This window comes from Mesocricetus auratus, unplaced genomic scaffold (genome assembly GCF_017639785.1).
Source record: "Mesocricetus auratus isolate SY011 unplaced genomic scaffold, BCM_Maur_2.0 Super-Scaffold_100013, whole genome shotgun sequence".
Taxonomy (NCBI): domain Eukaryota; kingdom Metazoa; phylum Chordata; class Mammalia; order Rodentia; family Cricetidae; genus Mesocricetus; species Mesocricetus auratus.
The window spans coordinates 67,493,695-67,511,132 of record NW_024429196.1 but is presented as its reverse complement, the minus strand read 5'-3'; the positions used below and the strand labels follow the sequence as shown (position 1 = coordinate 67,511,132).

The following is a 17,438-nucleotide window of genomic DNA, read 5'->3' as shown; positions in this document are numbered from 1 at the left end:
AAACCATACCCTTCAGAGACATCCCCCAGGGACCCTCCTTCCTCCAGCTCGGCCCATTCAGCTGTGAACTCATCGGTGTATACCCTCGTGATACAACCACTTCTCAATACATCCTTAAGCTGAGAGCCAACCCTAGGTTATGGCCTGTGATAGTGCCCTGCGCTCTGCCATCTGTAAACTCGTGTCCTTTTTGTATTCCTCAGGTTGTCCACCAGAGAATCCTCATGCCTTAACAGTCAGCCCTTTTAAAGCATTCTCTCCTCAGCCACCAAAGTTTTTCAAGCCCCTAATGCCCGTAAAAGAGGAGCATAAGAAAAGGATAACCCTTGAAGCGAGACCGCTCCTAAGCCAAGAGGTAAATGCTTGCCTTCTCGGGACCGTGCCAAACAGAGCGGAACGGTGCCGTCTTCAGAGAACAGTGGTTTGCCGTCACGTGTTGGACGCTGCATGTGAACATGCATGGGTTACGTCAGTCATGGAGCCCGTGCTCAGAGGCCTTTTTTCTCAAGCATGCGGGCCTATGGTAGGAGGTTTTGACGATGACTGCCATGGTTTTACTTCTCTGCATCAGTGGTGTTTTGCTCTTTCATATCTTCCAAGAGAGAAAGAGATGCCCGTTAGATATTTTGAAGACATGACAGGCCTTTATGTATTCACTTCTTAATAAAACTAATGCTATGTCTTGCCACGGAATATGTGCATCCCGGTCAGATTTCACCAGTAGTTTAACTCTGGTCCGTAACATTGGCTGCCGTGTTACTCACACGTAATGAAAGTGGTGTTGTTGTCGTTTCTAACATGCATGTACTTTGTAGATATTTTGGCTGTGATCGTCTCTTGTGTGTGATGCATCTATGTGTCTTAACCTTTGCAGAGCATGTCTCCATCTCAGGCACATAACCCTGGCTGCATTGTACCCCCAGGAAGCAATGGCAGCAGCATGCCCGTAGAACACAATAGCAAACCTGAGGAGAAGATTGTAAGTTCTGGAATGTTTCCATCATATTGCCTGGTGGTGGGTTGGAAACCCTTTTGCAATCTTCCTTGCAAATGCTTTCGAAGAAATTAAGACAGTTGTTGAGTCTTGACTTTACAAATGGAATGTGACCACTGATAATGATGTTTTGCTTGAATGTAACCTTGACCTGTGATTTTTTTTCTAAGTGTTCTGTTTATTTGACTCATTTTTTATATCATCATCTTAAGTTTCCTTAGCTAAAGGGGGAAAGGTACCTTTGAGGGCTCTGGTCATTATTAAGGGAAGCAAAACAAAAACAGTTTAACTAATACCAAGAATCTCTCTAATGTGTCTGTGCATATTGACCAGATTCTGAAGTTAATCTACCTAGAGGAATTGCATTTACTTGGCGTAAGTAATCCTGCACTTAGCTGTGGGTGTGTTTGGAAGCTTTCTTGTGTTGCCGCTGCCAAGGTGACTGTGTAGTTTGTAGCCGCTCTGCCACCATTGTCATCAGCCCCCATCCCCATCCCTCCAGCTGCAGTGGCTTCTGTTACCTACCCGGAAAAATGCAGTCCAACCTGGGTGTTCTCAGCTTTTTAGCGTGATTTATCTGTACTCTCGCCACAAGTAAGGTGGAACCCTGCCTGCAGAGCTCCAATGCTGCATATTCAAAGTGCTGAAAGGGACAGCTCACACCCAAGATGGAAAGTTCAAGGCCAACCTGGACTATAGAGCTAGGTCCTGTATCGCAGTAAATGAATAAAGTAAAATATTTGAAATGTCATTTTTCAAGCACCATTTTCCCCGGTACTTTTGATTATAAGTTAGACCTCAGTTTAAGACTGATTTAAGGAGAGAAAAAAAAAAACTGTAGGTTTGTAAGCCTGAAAAGAATCATGTGATTTCATTTCTCTGCTTTTACTCTCCTGTAGCTTGGGGATGGGGTGAGGGAGGACACCAGCCTGGGGCAGGAGGAGCCTGTTTGACGGTCACTGCTGCCTGTGAGCTGCTCTGCTGAGCTGTGTGAGGAGTCTCATTCCCAGCTAGACAGGGTCAGATCCATTCATGGGTGCATCCGTGTGAGGTCCCTTCGCCACGCTACACAGTGCGAACACTAACTGCATCTTCAGCGGGTCCTGCAGTAGGCCACTCATCCGCATGCTTAGCTGCTAACTGGGTCATACAGCAATGCTCCTCCTTCCTAACACGGGAAAGGAGGAAAGGCATACCCCTATTTCTAAGTTCTGTTTGTCTGCCCTTGAGAAAGAGGGTTCACACAGAGGCTGTTCCTTCACCTCCATGGATCTTAAAGAGCCATCCCCCACCTACCTCACTGTCCCCTGTCTGTGTGAGAACTGCTGGGCGCACTAAAAGGGACAGTGGCTTTGCCTTTACTGTCAGATTGTCTGGTTGTGTGTCTGACTGGGTGTGTCTGTTGACTGACATGGCTCTCGTCCCTGGTTGTGTAGACACAAAATTAAAACCATTTATTCTGGTTTAGCAACCATCAGTGACTGCCATTTGGTACAGTTCACACAGGTGTGCGGATCATACTGATGTGTGGTTCTCACAGATGTACGGTTCACACAGATGTGTGGTTCTCACATGTGCAGTTCACACAGGTGTGCGGTTCTCACTGATGTGTGGTTCTCACAGTCTGCCCGTGGTTACTTCCCTGCCCTGCACACTGATGTGTGGTTCTCACAGATGTACGGTTCACACAGATGATGTGTGGTTCTCACATGTGCAGTTCACACAGGTGTGCGGTTCTCACTGATGTGTGGTTCTCACAGTCTGCCCGTGGTTACTTCCCTGCCCTGCACACTGATGTGTGGTTCTCACAGATGTACGGTTCACACAGATGATGTGTGGTTCTCACATGTGCAGTTCACACAGGTGTGCGGTTCTCACTGATGGGTGGTTACTTCCCTGCCTTTCCTTTAAAGAGTTTAAAACAAAGCCATCCCAGCAGACAGACTGGAGGATGGCACTAGATTCTCTTGACCCAAGACACCTCAAGCAGCCCTTAGGCTTGGTGTGACCAAATGTATTATGTGTAGGTGCTGAGCAGGGTTGAGCTTGTACCCTTTCTGTTGCTGGGATCTGACTTGAGAAAGCCAGCTCTGCTGTCCTTGGAGAAACAGCTGCTGCGCATGTACTGTCTCAGGGCTGTTGTACTACTTTGTTCTGTTGGGCAATTGCTTGGGTGTTTTGGTAAAGTCAGTGCCTTGCTTGCTTGAGCTGGGATTTTTATTTTCTTTGGGAAGCACTCATTTTATTTCCCCTCTTATAAATGGACATGAGCTGTTTCCTTCCTCTGTTGTTTTGTTTCTTTGTTTTTTGTTTTTTTTTTTTGAGACAGAGTCTCACTATGAAGCCCATGATGGCCTTGAACTCACAATCCTCCTATTTTGTCCTCTGGAGCATAGGATTGCAGGGTTACACCACCACAACTGGCTATGTGTGACTCTTGTGGCTTGGATGTCTGATCACTTAGAAAGATATGCAGGTGTGCACCTTAAGCTGTATAAATGAGATAAAGCAACATCACTTTCAGTCTTTTATTTTTATCCCTTACTGTGGTACAGGGTATCAAGCAGTCGGTCACTGAGCCATATCCCCCCCTTTATTTCTTTTATTGTTTTGAAGCAAGGTCTTGCTAAGTTTCCCAGGATGGTTTTGGTCTCACCGTGTTGCCCAGGAAGGCCTCTGACTTGAAATCCTCTTGCCTCCGCCTCCCGAGTAGCTATGGTAATGTGTGTGCACCACTATGACCAGCTTTGAGCTTGTTTTTTGTTTTTTGTTTTTAAGTCATGAGGCATAGAGAATAGCAGTCAGCCCCTTCCCCCTGTATCCACAAAACCCTCTCTGGTCTTACACAGACAACACACAGTTTTCTCCTCTCATCTTACTGAAGAAACAGGTCTGGAATGATAGAGCAGTTACTAAGAGTAGAAGGCACAGACCCTCGTCCTTCAGTGTAACTAAGCACAGTTCAGTGCCCTGCCTCCTAGTCTCTGGAACCGTTGTAGAAGTGCTGGGAGCCCCTGGCAAGCAGCCCTGAACTCGGGCCATTTCTGGCAAACCTCCACAACCTGATTTTAATGGCAGCAGAAATTGCATCCACTTTGTGACACGCCCTGCTGAGAGTCACTGCTTCAATAATGCTTAGTCCCTACTTGAAAAAATCAGAGCATTTTGTCTATACAGAAATATCACCTTCATAAGTTAAATAGGAAAAACATCAAATCACAAGGGTAATAGTTACAGAGAAGCCTGAGAGTTTGACTCCGTGTTCCACATTTAGGTCAGGCTGTAACCTCTCTTGCTTTTAAGTCATTTGTACGTAGGTGCTTAGTTCAGTGTCCTTTAAGATTCAGTGGTAAATGACACTTTGGTATATTCTGTATAACTAAAGTCCCCCAACATGCATTGTAAGCCAGAAAACTCTTTTCCCTTCTTGAAGGCATTTCTTCAGCAAACTTTCAATTTCTTTTTAAATGTTGGAAAACATTTAATAGCTACTGAGGTTTTGTTTTCTGGCATAAGTTATCTTTATGTCTTTAGCCTGTTTCTTAGTTGAACTTCATTCCCTAGAGATCATGGATCCTTCCTATTTCTCAGGGTCACTCTCATCCTTTAGGAATAAATCTTATCTTAGTGAGTTAGATACATTTCTATCCATTTCTACTCATTAAACTAACAGTTGCTTACATCATCCAGCAAACAGTATTTTAGAAAGTCCCTGGACCACTAACCATCATCTGCAAAATCACTTTTCCTTGCACAGCAAATCATTTTTTTTGGTAGCTAATTGTGTTGGGTACTCTTGGGCTTGGAGAATTACATTATTTTTGCTAGCTTAAATTAAGCAAATAAAGAACAGTAAAACTTGAAATTCAATTTTCAGTCTAAATATGATGAATACAGAATCTGAAAATACAGGAAAGGGCCGATGACCGAGATAGTCTGTTCATGCTCTATTCTTTTATCAGCATCAAGTGCACAGGGAAAGAAGACACATCCCATCCCATACACATTTGGGGGAGGGGAGCTTTTTTTTTCTTTTCCTTTTTCATAATGTTAGTGATCAAACTCAGTGCCTTGCATGTGCTGGTGAGTACTTTACCCAGAGATCTGCGCTCCTCCCAGCCTGCATTAGTTACTTTTCTATTGCTGTGATAAAGAGCCATGACCATGGCAACTTACATAGGAAAGCATTAAGCTGGGCTTATGGTTTTAGAGGGTTAGGATCCATGACGGCAACATGAAGACATGTGGCAGAAAGAGCTCAGAGCTTACATCTCAGGCCCTGAGCATGAAGTAGAGAGAACTAGCTTAAAGTATCAGTCTTTTGAAACCTCAAAGCTGGCCCCTGGTGACACACCTCCTCCACAAAACCACACCCCACCAACTGAGGACCAGGCATTCAATCGCATGAGCCTACGGGAGCCGTTCTCATTCAAAGCACGGCACAATCCCCTGCCAGCTTTTCAAATGCAATGTTATTACATTTGTTTACTTGTACATGGTGTGCATGCATATGTGTGGGTTGTGCACATGCCACAGCACACGTGTGGAGGTCAGAGGACAACATGCAGGAATTGGTTCTATCTTTTCGCCTTGTGAGTTCCTTTACCTTCACCCATTGAGCCATCTTTCTGTTCCTACTTAAAAAAAGAAAGAAAGAAAAGAGTTACTTAATTTTAAAAGCAACCAAAGATTAGGATGCAAGAGTACTTATATCCTAACTGAGACTGATGGCGCAACAGACCTTTACTCTCTCCTCCCCAGGGAAGCAGACTCTGTGAGTCAAGACGCCTGCTCTATGTAGGAACTTGCAGCCCCTCAAGGACTGCACAGTGAAATCTGTCTCAAAACAAAACAAAACAAGATACAGGGGCAAGGTGAGCATTTCCTTGCCGAAGATTTTTGTTTTGTTAATTTCAGAAACTTTGTAATTGATATTTGATACTTACCTTTCAGTAGTCCTGAAATTAAGATTGCTAATTTCTTCAACCAATTTATACTCAATTTTCCCCCTTTGGAAGACTGAGGATTGAACTGGAGGGCTTTGCATGCCCTAAGCATGTGTCACCAAATGTACCTCCAACTCTCCGTTAAATGTTTTAAAACTTTGAAAATTAACTTTTAGTTGAAGTGACAATAAACAATACTATCTCTTGACTGAGCAGTAGTGGCACACACCTTTAATCCCTGCACTCAGAAGGCAGAGGCAGGTGGATCTCTGGAGTCTGAGGACAGCCTGGTCTACAGAGTGAGTTCCAGGACAGGCTCCAAAGTTACAGAGAACCCTGTCTTGAAAAACAAAACAAAAATGAATATTAACTTTTTTTAAGCCATCATCTCATGTAGAGCAGGCTGATCTCAAAGTCACCATGTAGTTGAAGATTACCTTTTACTTTCCATCTTCCAACCTCTAAACTTAATCTAAGCACCTGCCACCACCCCTGATTTACAAAGTGCTAGATATCAAGCATATGCTAAGCAGGGACTCTATCAGCTGAGCTATGTCCCCAGCCCTATTAAACTATTTTCGGGGTATATAAATCTCATAAGATTATGAGATACAAAAGAAAATATTACTATTAAATTCAATAGATAAAGTTTATGTTTATGAGTAGACATTTGCCTCATTTTGGTGATCTCCCCTCTTTCTCATCTAAATAATATACCCCTATGCAGCTCTAATGAGGAAGGCTGGTGATTGGATCCTCAGTTTCTATAGTCATCTGGTTATTATAATTGTACGGACATTTTGAGTTGGGCTGGGATAAAACTGTTTCTGAGCTTCCTAAGTTAGTAGAGAACTAACTTAGGACTCTTCTTGAAATAAGGACTCAGGGTTGTACCTTACAGAAGGAGGGATCAAGTCCCTTGTCATTCAGCACTGGTAGTCACAACAGAAGGCATGCAGGGGGAGCTTGCTGGACAGTTCTTAAAAGAAAGTCACATCTTAAAATCATTATTTGCTGACCATGGTGGCTCACACATGTGACCTCGGCATCCAGGAGGCCAAGGCAAGAGGATTGCCATGGTTTTGAAGCCAGGGTGAGCTACGTAGTGAGTTCTAGGCCAGTCTGGTTACAGAATAAGACCTGGTCTCAAGACATTAATGTGGCTGGGCGCTGGTGGCGTACACCTTTAATCCCAGCACTCGGGAGGCAGAGGCAGGCGGATCTCTGTGAGTTTGAGGCCAGCCTGGTCTACAAGAGCTAGTTCCAGGACAGCCTCCAAAGCCACAGAGAAACCCTGTCTCGAAAAAAAACACAAAAAAAAGAGATTAGCGTGTGTGTGTGTGTGTGTTTAAAATAAAAGTGAAATATGCTATGTTGTTGGGTACGTAGGAAATTAGCTTAATATGATTAGATGGTATCAATTATTTTTCTACTCCATATAAAAAATACAAGGCTAGCAAGATAGATGACTCAACAGGGGAGGTGCTTGCTGTCAAGCCTGATAACCTGAGTTTGATCCTGGGACTGGCTGTAGAAAGAGAAAACCAACTTCCACAAGGTGTCCTCTGACCTCCACACATGTACTGTGGTGTGCAAATGTAAACACACTCCCTATACATACATACATAAAAAATAATTTTAAATGACCTTACCAATATTTATAAGTGCTGGAGAGATGGTTCAGCAGTTAAGAACTTGTTCTTTAATAGGACCCCATTTCAATTTCCACATGGCAGCTCACAGCCATCTGTAATACAAGCTCCAGGAGATTCAATGTTCATTTCTGGCCTCCTCAAGCAGCAGGCACTCACGTGATACACAGGCAACATAACATTCATATACACAAAATAAGTAGATAAACAAATTTTAAATACTTATAAAAAGAATTTTCGTAACAAAATAAATGTATCATTTGCTTGGCAGACACTGAGTTGATACCCACTTTTGTAAATTTATCAGTCTTTGCCAGTTCCCAAGCGACTTAATGCTGGAGAATTCTCTTTGTATTCACTCTCTAGCTTCCTTGTTTTCTAGCTTAACCTCTCCTTGCTTCTCACAGACCCAGGAAAGCAGTAATTGTTAGCAGGTTTCTGTGTTGCAGCATTTAGTGAAATACTGAGTGCAGTGTTCTGGGCTTTTCTCTGGCCTCATAAATGAGTTCAAAAACTTCCCCAGATGGCCTGGATCTCTTGCACTCTGCTTCTGGGGGTTGAAGATTGTCAGACCACACAAAGAAGCCCACTCCCCTGCCTCAGGCAGGCCATGCCTTTGCTCCCTGGCTGAGAAGAGGGGAAATGTCACTTCAATCCAGTTCCTTTTCTTAAAGCCAGCAATGGATGGCCTTCCAATGAGCAGCGAATAAACACAGAAGAAATAGATGCATTCCTGCTGAGCAACAAATGTGTCCATATTCACACGCATCCTAGAATAATATGCTTACTGCCATGGAGGACAAGATTTGACTAGACTTAAGAAAGAGAGGCTAGGTCTGATAATATACATATATATTATGCCCACAGTTCCCTGCTCTCAGGAGTAGAGGGAGAAGGATTGGGCAGTCAAGACCAGTCTGTGTAAGGAATTCAATGCCAGAATGAGCTACATGAAACAAAGGGAACGAAGGGAGGAAGGGGAGAAGCATGGGGATGGGGATGCCTTTACTGGCCCGCGAAGCATGTCTCCGTCATACAGTTGCTGTCAAGGGCTAACGACTGGCCTTGGCTTCCTTTCTGTAGGACTCCGAAGAGGAGGAAAATGAGCTGGAAGCTGTTAGCAGGAAGCTGATGCACACACAGCCTTATGTTCCCGTGGAGTTTGCTGACTTCAGTGTTTACAATGCCAGCCTGGAGAACAGGGAGTGGTCTTCTAAAGCGGGTCTGGCAGACTCGAGCGTCCCGGAGAAAGCAGTGTCTCGGAGCCCTACCACCAGCAGCCTCACCAGTGGCTACTTCTCCCACAGTGCCTCCAATGCCACTCTGTCTGACATGGCAGTCCCTTCCAGCGACAGCTCGGACCAGCTCGCCGTCTCAGCAAAGGAGGCTGAGTGTAGTGAGCACCCCGGACCTACACCTGCACCTGACTTCAGACCAGCTTCAAATAAGGATCCCACAGAAGCAGAAAGAGGCTTGGGGAAGGACAAGACAACCGCCGCACCACCCGAGGAAAACAGTGCCTTACCCAAGGGGACTGCACCACCCCAGAGCACCCCTGAGAAAAAGCCTAGGATGCCGTGCAGGACTTTGTCATGTTCAGAACTGAATGCTGCCCCCAGCAAAAATGGCCAACCAGCCAGAGAATTCTACCCAGGAGAGGTGACTATAGAACACACTACAAACATATTGGAGGACCATTCCTTCACAGAGTTCATGGGTGTGTCTGATGGCACAGACTTCGATGGTTCCCCAGGTTGTTCTGTTGGAGAGCCCTCTGGTAGGAGGGATCTACCAAATGAAACAGACCATAAAAGTGTCCCAGACGGACCCCCAGATGCTGACCAACTGCATTCCAAGATAGAGAATGAGCAGGTAATGATTTCAGAGGCAGCCCTTGGGGTTCCACACTCTCAGTGAGTGAGTGCAGCTTACAGGACATCAGCCCACCAAAGCTTCTCACCACAGTGAGATTTGCCCGAGAGCTCCATCCGACCTCTGTGGTTCGGAAGATGGGTCCACTGCAGAGCAAGCTCCCAGCTTGTCCTGCTCTCCTGCTGGGGGACAACAGCTCTGATTTGGGGATCAAAGCAGAACCACAGTTGTTGGGTTTTGTTGTCACTGTTGTTTTTGAATTGGAAAATGAGTTGGTTGACAGGTAGGCTGTGTCAGACCCAACAGTTAATCTTCACTTTGGTTCCCTTGGGTGCTTGTTTATTGGTGAGCTCAAGGCAGCCTGGTAGCACCATTTCATCAGCTCTGTGACTCCTTTGGTTATTGCAGCCTCCATTAGTATTGTATCATGAGGACCTGAGTTCAGGTCTGCAGCACCTGTGTAAAAACCAATCGTAGTGGTTCGCCTCTGTAGCTCCAGTTCTTGGCATGGAGGTGGAGGAGAGAGACAGGTCTCAGGGGCTGGCTGACCAAAACAACAAGCTCCTAGTTTGCTGAGGTCCTGTCTCAAAAATTAAGGGGCTAGCTGCGTGTGGTATCAAGGGCTATTAATCTCAGCAGGCTAGAGGCAGAGACATGTAGAACTCTGTAAGTTCTGAGGCCAACCTGATCTACATGTGGAGTTCTAGAACAGCCAGAGCTATATAACACCCTGTCTCCAAACAAGCAAAAGGAAATATAAGGTAGAGAGTAGAGATAAAGGAAGACACATGAACTCCATGTTGCATTCATTCTCTGTGTGTGTGTGTGTGTGGGTGGGTGGGTGGGCTGGACTAGTATAGCTCAGGGGTAGAGTGTTTCCTGGCATATTCACCAAAGCACAGTTTTTGAGTTGTGTCCCCAGCACCACAAAACATTATCAGTGCTGTGAGAAGCACACATTTTCAGAGATGTTACAATATGAGGGAAAAACCCACAAATCTTCAGAGTGGATCTGACCTGTTAAACATTGGTGCCCTTAGGTAGAAATGCACAAGTTCCCAGCGCGGCTGAAATTTGGGCTTTGGATGGTCTACAGTATTGTTCAATTTTCATGCTGGAGCAAAATGGGTTTCATTAAGGAAAAGTGGATTCCATGATTTTCACCTTCTAAGTGTTCTGTTCCTAAGTATTGCCATTTCTTCCCACTCACATTTCCCTTTTTTGTTTTTTTGTTTTTTTTACGAGACAGGGTTTCTCTGTATTATTTTAGAGGCTGTCGGTCCAGCCCGGCCTCGAACTCACAGAGATCTGCCACATTTCCCTTTTAATCCCATGCCTATGTAAGCAACCGGAACATCAAGGCTCAGCAAAACAGAGTTTACCAGACAGGACATAAGCTCCAAAGCCTGGTGAAGGGAGATAGGACAGCCACACCCATGGTGCCTCTCCCATGTTGCCGCTCCCAGTTCTGCTGAGACGATGTTCCTGGCAGTGCTTTTCTCCATGCCTTCAGGACCAGCACTCCAGACAGAGACTCTGTGACCTGGCTGCTACTGGCCTGGAACTCTGAAATTTAGAGACTTCCTGCCTCTGCCTCCAGAGTGCTAGATTACAATCTAGAAACCCTGTGCCTGGGTAAGAAAGGTCTGTTGAAGTCAGAAAAAGGCTTCCCCTGAGTAAGAATGCTAGTGACTAGGAACACAGGCTGAGAAGCTTATTGTTCATCTTTGTTATTGCAAGAAAATGGGAATTTGTACCAAGTCCTCCATGTCCTTCACACTGATCTTGAAGCCAGTCTGATTTTTTTCTTCTTTGTTTCATTTGTTTTGTTGTTGTTGTGTTGTTTTGTTTTGTTTTTGAGACAGGGTCTCTAGCCCAGGAGGGTCTTAAACACCCTGGATTTGAGGGTAACCTCATATTTCTGATGCCCCTGCCTCCACCTGCCCCATGCTGGGATTACAGTCATGCGCTACCACCTGTTCATACTATGCTAGAGGAGGAACCCAGGGCTTCATGCATGCTGTTTGTTTTGATGAATTTGTTCCATCTGACTTAGGTTTCCTTCTCAGGCCTAAATACTCAGTAGAGGACTATGGAGAAACCAAAGGAAACCCTCAGGAATTGCTCCACCCCACTTCATAAAGGGTGGGGCAGGGGACATGAAGTTTGCCCAAACCCCAGGAGTAACGTAAGAGGAGATAGGATGCCCAAGGTCACATTGTAAGAAGCCTGGCCTGTTGAAGAGAGAAGAGAGTATGCAGTCTTTGCTTTTTCGTTACCCCGATGGATTGGAACACAAGAAGAAAGAGTTTCATTGTGAAACATCCTAGAATATTGAGTTCTTGCTGAAGAGCTTGGTTTAAAAACGTAGTATAAATCAGGCATTGGTGGCGCATGCTTTTAATCCCAGCACTCGGGAGGCAGAGGCAGGCAGATCTCTGTGAGTTCAAGGCCAGCCTGGTCTAAAGAGTGAGTTCCAGGACAGCCTCCAAAACAAATACAGAGAAACCCTGTCTGGAAAAAAAAAAAAAGTAACATAAGGCAGGGGCGGTGGTGGGCACAAATCTGTCATCCAACTACTCAGGAGGCCAAGACAGAAGAACTACATAGGGTTCAAGACCAGCCAGGACTACAGCATGAGACCCTGTCCTCAAAATTCTAAAATAAATAATGAGCATTAAAATAATGGCATTATGGCATGGCAGTTCTCTTTCCTTCCTTCCTTCCTCCCTCCCCCCAACCCCCAAGCCCCAGCTGTCTTGGAACTCACTATATTGACCAGGCTGGCCTCAAAATCATAGAGATCCACTTTCTTCTGCTCCCAAGATCTGGAACTAAAAGTACACTCTACCACACTTGACTGGCAATTCTTTTTCTTCAAAAAGAGTTTTGTGTATCTGAGGAGGTGGCTCAGCTGCTAAAGTGCCTGCTACATTAGCGTAAGGAGCCAGCTTTGGAAACCCAGCACCCACTTGAAAAGTCAGGCAGGCATATCTCTTGTGAGTTCCAGGCCAGCCTGCTCTACATATTGAGTTCCAGGCTAACTAGGGTTACAGAGTGTGACTCTGTCTCAAAAAAAAAAAAAAAAAAAAAAAAAAAAAGAGGAGGAAATTCTACTGAGGAACAGTGGACACGGAACTCTTGCCTTCATACACACCTGTGTACAAGTATACACCCTCACTCACAAGTGCATGTGCAAATCCCACACACAAACAAAAAGTAGTATATAGTAGGGTCTCTGCTATATTGGCGTTGGTTACATTTGCAGTATGAATTGGGTCTAAGGCCTCTTGAATGCTAGGCAACTGCTCTACCCATAAGCTACAACCTCGGTTTGTATATTGATTTTAGTAAGTTGTTTTGACAACATAAGTCTATCTGAGAGCTGAAGACTGTAAGCGTTTCGGGATGGGTCGGGACAGAATGGAACAGGAGTGGGTCAGATATTCTGGCACTCGGGAGTCACAGAATACTGAGTGTTACACAGCTCAGGTGGAAAGGTATCCTGGAGCTCGGGAGCCAAGGACTACCACAGGTTGCAGTAAGCTTGGCAGCTTACAGCCTTGCCTCAGAGAAAGGCTTCTCTGGTGTATCAGCTCCGCTCCGGCAGGACAGGGTCTTCCAGCTGGGAATGTTCGCCTAGTGTAGCAGTTTTGCTAGGCAGGAGGTTTCTCGGGCGAAGTTGCTACAGTTCAGCTCTGCTCAGTTCAGCTCTGCTCCTGGAGAGCGGGGAGCGGGTAGCAGAGTGTAACAACTCCGCTCTGCTGAGGAAGGTTTCCCGGGCAAGTGTTACAGCCCTGCTCGCTCTGCTCTGCTCTGCTCTGCCCAGGGTCGCCTCTGCTTGCTCTGCTCTGCTCTGCTCTGTCGCCGCAGCAAAAGAAGATCTTCACCCGAAACTCATCCAAAGGGGTTTATTGGAAGGCAGCTGGACCAGCCAAGCTGAACATACACAGGGTTTATATAGGGATTCTTGGGGTTGGGGAAGTTTTTCCAGAGTAGGGATTGGTCCGATTTCAGTGCTGAGCTCAGATTGGCTAGAGCTCTGCTCCGGGACTGGTTACTTTTTTTACACAGGATTAGGGTCAGATTTGGCTCTGGTTTCAGGGCCAAAGTGTGTTTCTTTCTCTAGTCCCTTTTAGCCTTTTGGATCCAATTTTAGGGCCAGGGTACATTTCTTTCACTGACTCTGATTCCAGGGACAAAGTGTGTTCCTTTGGCACTGGTTTAGGGTCAGGGTACATTTCTTTGGTTGTGGTTGCAGGGCCAAAGTGTGTTTCTTTGGCTCTGCTCAGGGTGTGTTTCTTTGACTGGTCCCTTTTCCCTACAGAGACATGGCTCAGAGGATCAAAAACACTTGATATGTAGGTGTAAGTGTCAGAGCTGGAGTTCCCAGCACCCATATAAAAGCTAGGCATGGCTCCACCACTGTTGAGAAGTGGAGACAGGCGAGTCCTGGAGTTATTGGCCTGCCGGCCTGTCTGAATTGGTTTCAGATTCACCTGTTAAAACCTGTGTGTAAACCGGGCATTAATCCCAGAATTTGGGAGGCAGAGGCAGGTGGAGCTCATGAGTTTGAGGCCAGCCTGGTCTACAGAGTGAGTTCCAGGGCAGCTTCCAAAACAATACAGAGAAACCCTGTCTCGAAAAACCAAAAACAAAACCAAAACAAAAAAAACCTGTGAGTGTGGGGGAGGGGAATAAATCAAAGAGTGATAGAGCCAGACACTCAGTATCCTCCCCCTGGCTTCTGTGGTGATACATTGTTTATGATTTAGTAAAGCCACTGAAGATCAGAATGCAAAGCCAGCAGCCACAGTAGACAGCCATAACAGCTGGGCAGTGGTGGCACACACCTTTAATCCCAGGACTCAGGAGACAGAAGCAAATGAATTTCTGTGAGTTCAAGGTCACCCTAGGCTACATGGGAGTGAATTAGTCTAAAAGAGAAACAGAGCTTATGCCTTTAATCCCAGCACTAAAGAGAATATATGGAGCTCAGTGCAGTCTGAGATTTGGTGAGAAGCAGTGCAGTCTGGTGATGCAATCTGAGGTTTGGTGGATGGTCCCTTCAGTCTGAGCATTGGTAGAGGTGAGAACTCTTTGGTGGCTGACTGCTTTGCTTCTCTGATCTTCAGTGGCTTTATTAGATCATAAACAATGTCTCACCACTGGCTTCCTCATGTACGAGCACATGAAGTGCACATGTGTACACACACACCATAAATACACATAGTGCACATAAACAACAGCAGCTGTTTAAAGAGTTAAGAGTGTAGCTCAGTGGTACAGTGTTTGCCTAGTATGCATGAGATCCTAGGTTCAACTCCAAGTACTTAGAGGATGTAAATGGAAACCAAGTGTAGCTGGAGGTTTCTTTCCAGCCTGGTCCCACAGCTGCTTTGCCCCAAAGAAACACACTGATGCTATATTAATTATAAAAACAGTTGGCCAATGACTAGGGCTTCTTATTGGCTAGCTCGGTTTTAATTGTTAACCCATTTCTATTAATCTATATATTTTCATGTGGTCTTGGCTTACCAGAGAATTCCTGAACCTGTTACTCCTTTGGAGGCTACACAGTGTTTCTCCGTGGTCTCCTTCTCCTTCCTTTTCCCAACCTTCTCCTGGTCTAATTGCCCTGCCTGTGCTTGCTGCCTGACTATTGGCCAAACAGTGTTTTATTCATCAACTAATAAGAGAAACATATATTCAGAAGGACATCCCCCATCACAAAAAGTCCATTTGGGAACCTTTTTCTCTAAATTTTTTTTTTGTTTGAACCCTGAATTTACTTAGAACACGGATCACTTCCCACAGATATGTCGTCCCATTCCCTGAGATTCGGTAATGAATTCCGTCTGGTCTGACTCTTCAGAAAGTCCCTTGGAGGATGGGCCTTGTGTGGTGGTGGGGAAATGGGGACAAGGAGCTCGGACTCACCAGCTTCTGTATTCCAGGACACCACGGCCGCTTGGTAAGAGACAGCCATGCTTCTGCAGGCACAGCTCGGCAGCTCCACCCATCCCACCCTGGGACAGTGCATGTCCCGCCTTCAGACAGCTGTGACCCAGCTCGACCTCAGACCAGCATCGGGGAACCCTGCACTTCCCCTCCCCAGTGGGAGAAGCAGCACTTTGTCCCACAGCGGAATCCCAGCCTCTGCTCTTTCCAGAAAGGAAGAGGACCGAAATCTCGGCTTACCTGAGTGGCAGTATTTTCGTTTGCACTTCCTACATGCCCTCACTGTGTAAAGACCTCCACCACTCAAACGTTATTCTTGTACATTTTTAATCAGTTCTTACTACAGACTCTGGAGTCAATGCTCTGATTTTTGTTGTTGGTTTTTTTTTTATAAATAATATATATTATGTGTGTGAATTGTGTATCTATGGTATGTCTGAAGACATATCTGCACATTGAAATGCAGATAAGTGATTTGTCGAAAATCGCAAGGTACTGGACTTTGTTACAAAGCGACCTGATGACTGCTTTGACATGAGCAGATGAAAAAAAATATTTTATTATCTAAGAATGAGGTTCTAAACCCCTCTTTGTAGAAAAGGCTGCAGGCGCTGCTCTTTATAACCAAAGCACTATGAGACTGACCGTCTTTGCTGTCCACTCTTGTTTTGTGTGAGTATATAATCTCACTTCCATCTGGTGCCATACCACCCTTGGCTACCCAGCCATGTGCTGCCCTCTTCCCGGTCCCATTTCCTAAGCACACTGAGGAACAGCTATAACCTTTGGTCTTCCACCTAGCCTGATACCTGCTGGCTTGATATTGACCGTTGACAATGGCCAGGGCTCCTACTCTAGCCTAGAATTTCCCACACCCTGTTCAACCCGTCTAAGCAGGTGGAATGCGCAGGGTAGCATTACAACAAGCAGACACAAGGTTGTACCAAGTGTGGGATGGGGGTGCTGGGGGAGGAGTCTTGATTTGGGGCTTCTCTATCAATTTGTTTCAGCTTGGTAGGTTCCATTGTGGTGTGGTTTTGCCAATTTGCTTGATTCTGGAAAATGGTGAAGAGATGGGCTGAGCTATCAAGTTCATAGGTTTGCACGGCACCTTGTTTGAGGGGGATTGAATACGGACTACTCTGTTGTCACATTTTTTCCTTTTCAAACTCCCCTGCAAGATGAAACATTATAGGACTGTGTGTGGAGATTTTTACAAAAATATTTTATGAACTTATTCTGTAGATGCCTGTGCAGTGGACCTCTGTGTACAGATACCCGTGTGCTGTGAGAGAAAGTGAGAGAGCGTGTGTGCAGCCTGCTGTACTTTTTTTAAGTTCTTAGCATTGGTGAGGGAGATACGGGAGATTTTATTGAAAAGCTGCTGTCTGTGTGTATAGTGAGCTGATGGTAGTATTTTACTATCATCTGTTTAAAACAAAAAGGAAAACTGTAATTTATATTCCCTTTCAACTTTGTTGTATTTAATTGGTACAGATTGTGTGTGTTTTAGAATACAAACTGTCTAATTCAGATTTTAAAGCATTGGTTGTCTGTTCTTAATAACATTACTGTGGATGGGGGGGGTCTGAGTTTGTGAATCAAGTGCTGGCTGTGTAAGCATAAGGACCTAAGTTCAGAACCCACACAAAAAATAAAAAAGCTGGGCCTGGTGGTGCATGCTTGAAATCTCAGCCCTGGGGAGATGGCTCCCTGGTGCTCCCTGGCCAGCCTGCTTCATCTAATCAGTGAACCCTAGACCAGTGAGAGATTCTGTCTCCATAAGCAAGGTGGGCAGTGTCTGAGGAATGACACCAAGGTTGTCCTCTAGACTGTATCCCCACACATGCCATTAGGTTCAGGGTTTAGGCCCAATTTATTGTATTTGTGTGCACACACACACCATTGTGGGGTCAGTAGGCTCACTAACATTTATTAATTTATTGCGGACTTAGTGTCACCTAGGCACATTTGATGTTTGCTTTGATCTCGCCTGACAGCACAGATGCTACG

The 17,438-nt window shown here is 45.3% G+C and overlaps 1 protein-coding gene across 7 annotated transcripts in view; it reads left to right on the top strand.

Moving 5' to 3' along the window:
- Positions 1–16,967, top strand: part of Kif13a (kinesin family member 13A) — a 188,371-nt gene extending 171,404 nt beyond the window's left edge. For 3 of the 7 annotated variants that reach the window (XM_040755924.1, XM_040755923.1, XM_040755928.1), the window contains 4 exons: positions 204–355; positions 875–979; positions 8,676–9,464; positions 15,422–16,967. In XM_040755924.1, the coding sequence (XP_040611858.1) occupies positions 204–355; positions 875–979; positions 8,676–9,464; positions 15,422–15,442 (1,067 nt within the window). In that variant the 3' untranslated portion in view covers positions 15,443–16,967. Of the gene's footprint in view, positions 1–203; positions 356–874; positions 980–1,327; positions 1,370–5,755; positions 5,869–8,675; positions 9,465–15,421 lie in introns of those variants that run through there. The other 4 variants (XM_040755927.1, XM_040755926.1, XM_040755925.1 and 1 more) reach the window with 3 other exon arrangements.
- The last annotated feature ends 471 nt before the right edge of the window (positions 16,968–17,438 follow it).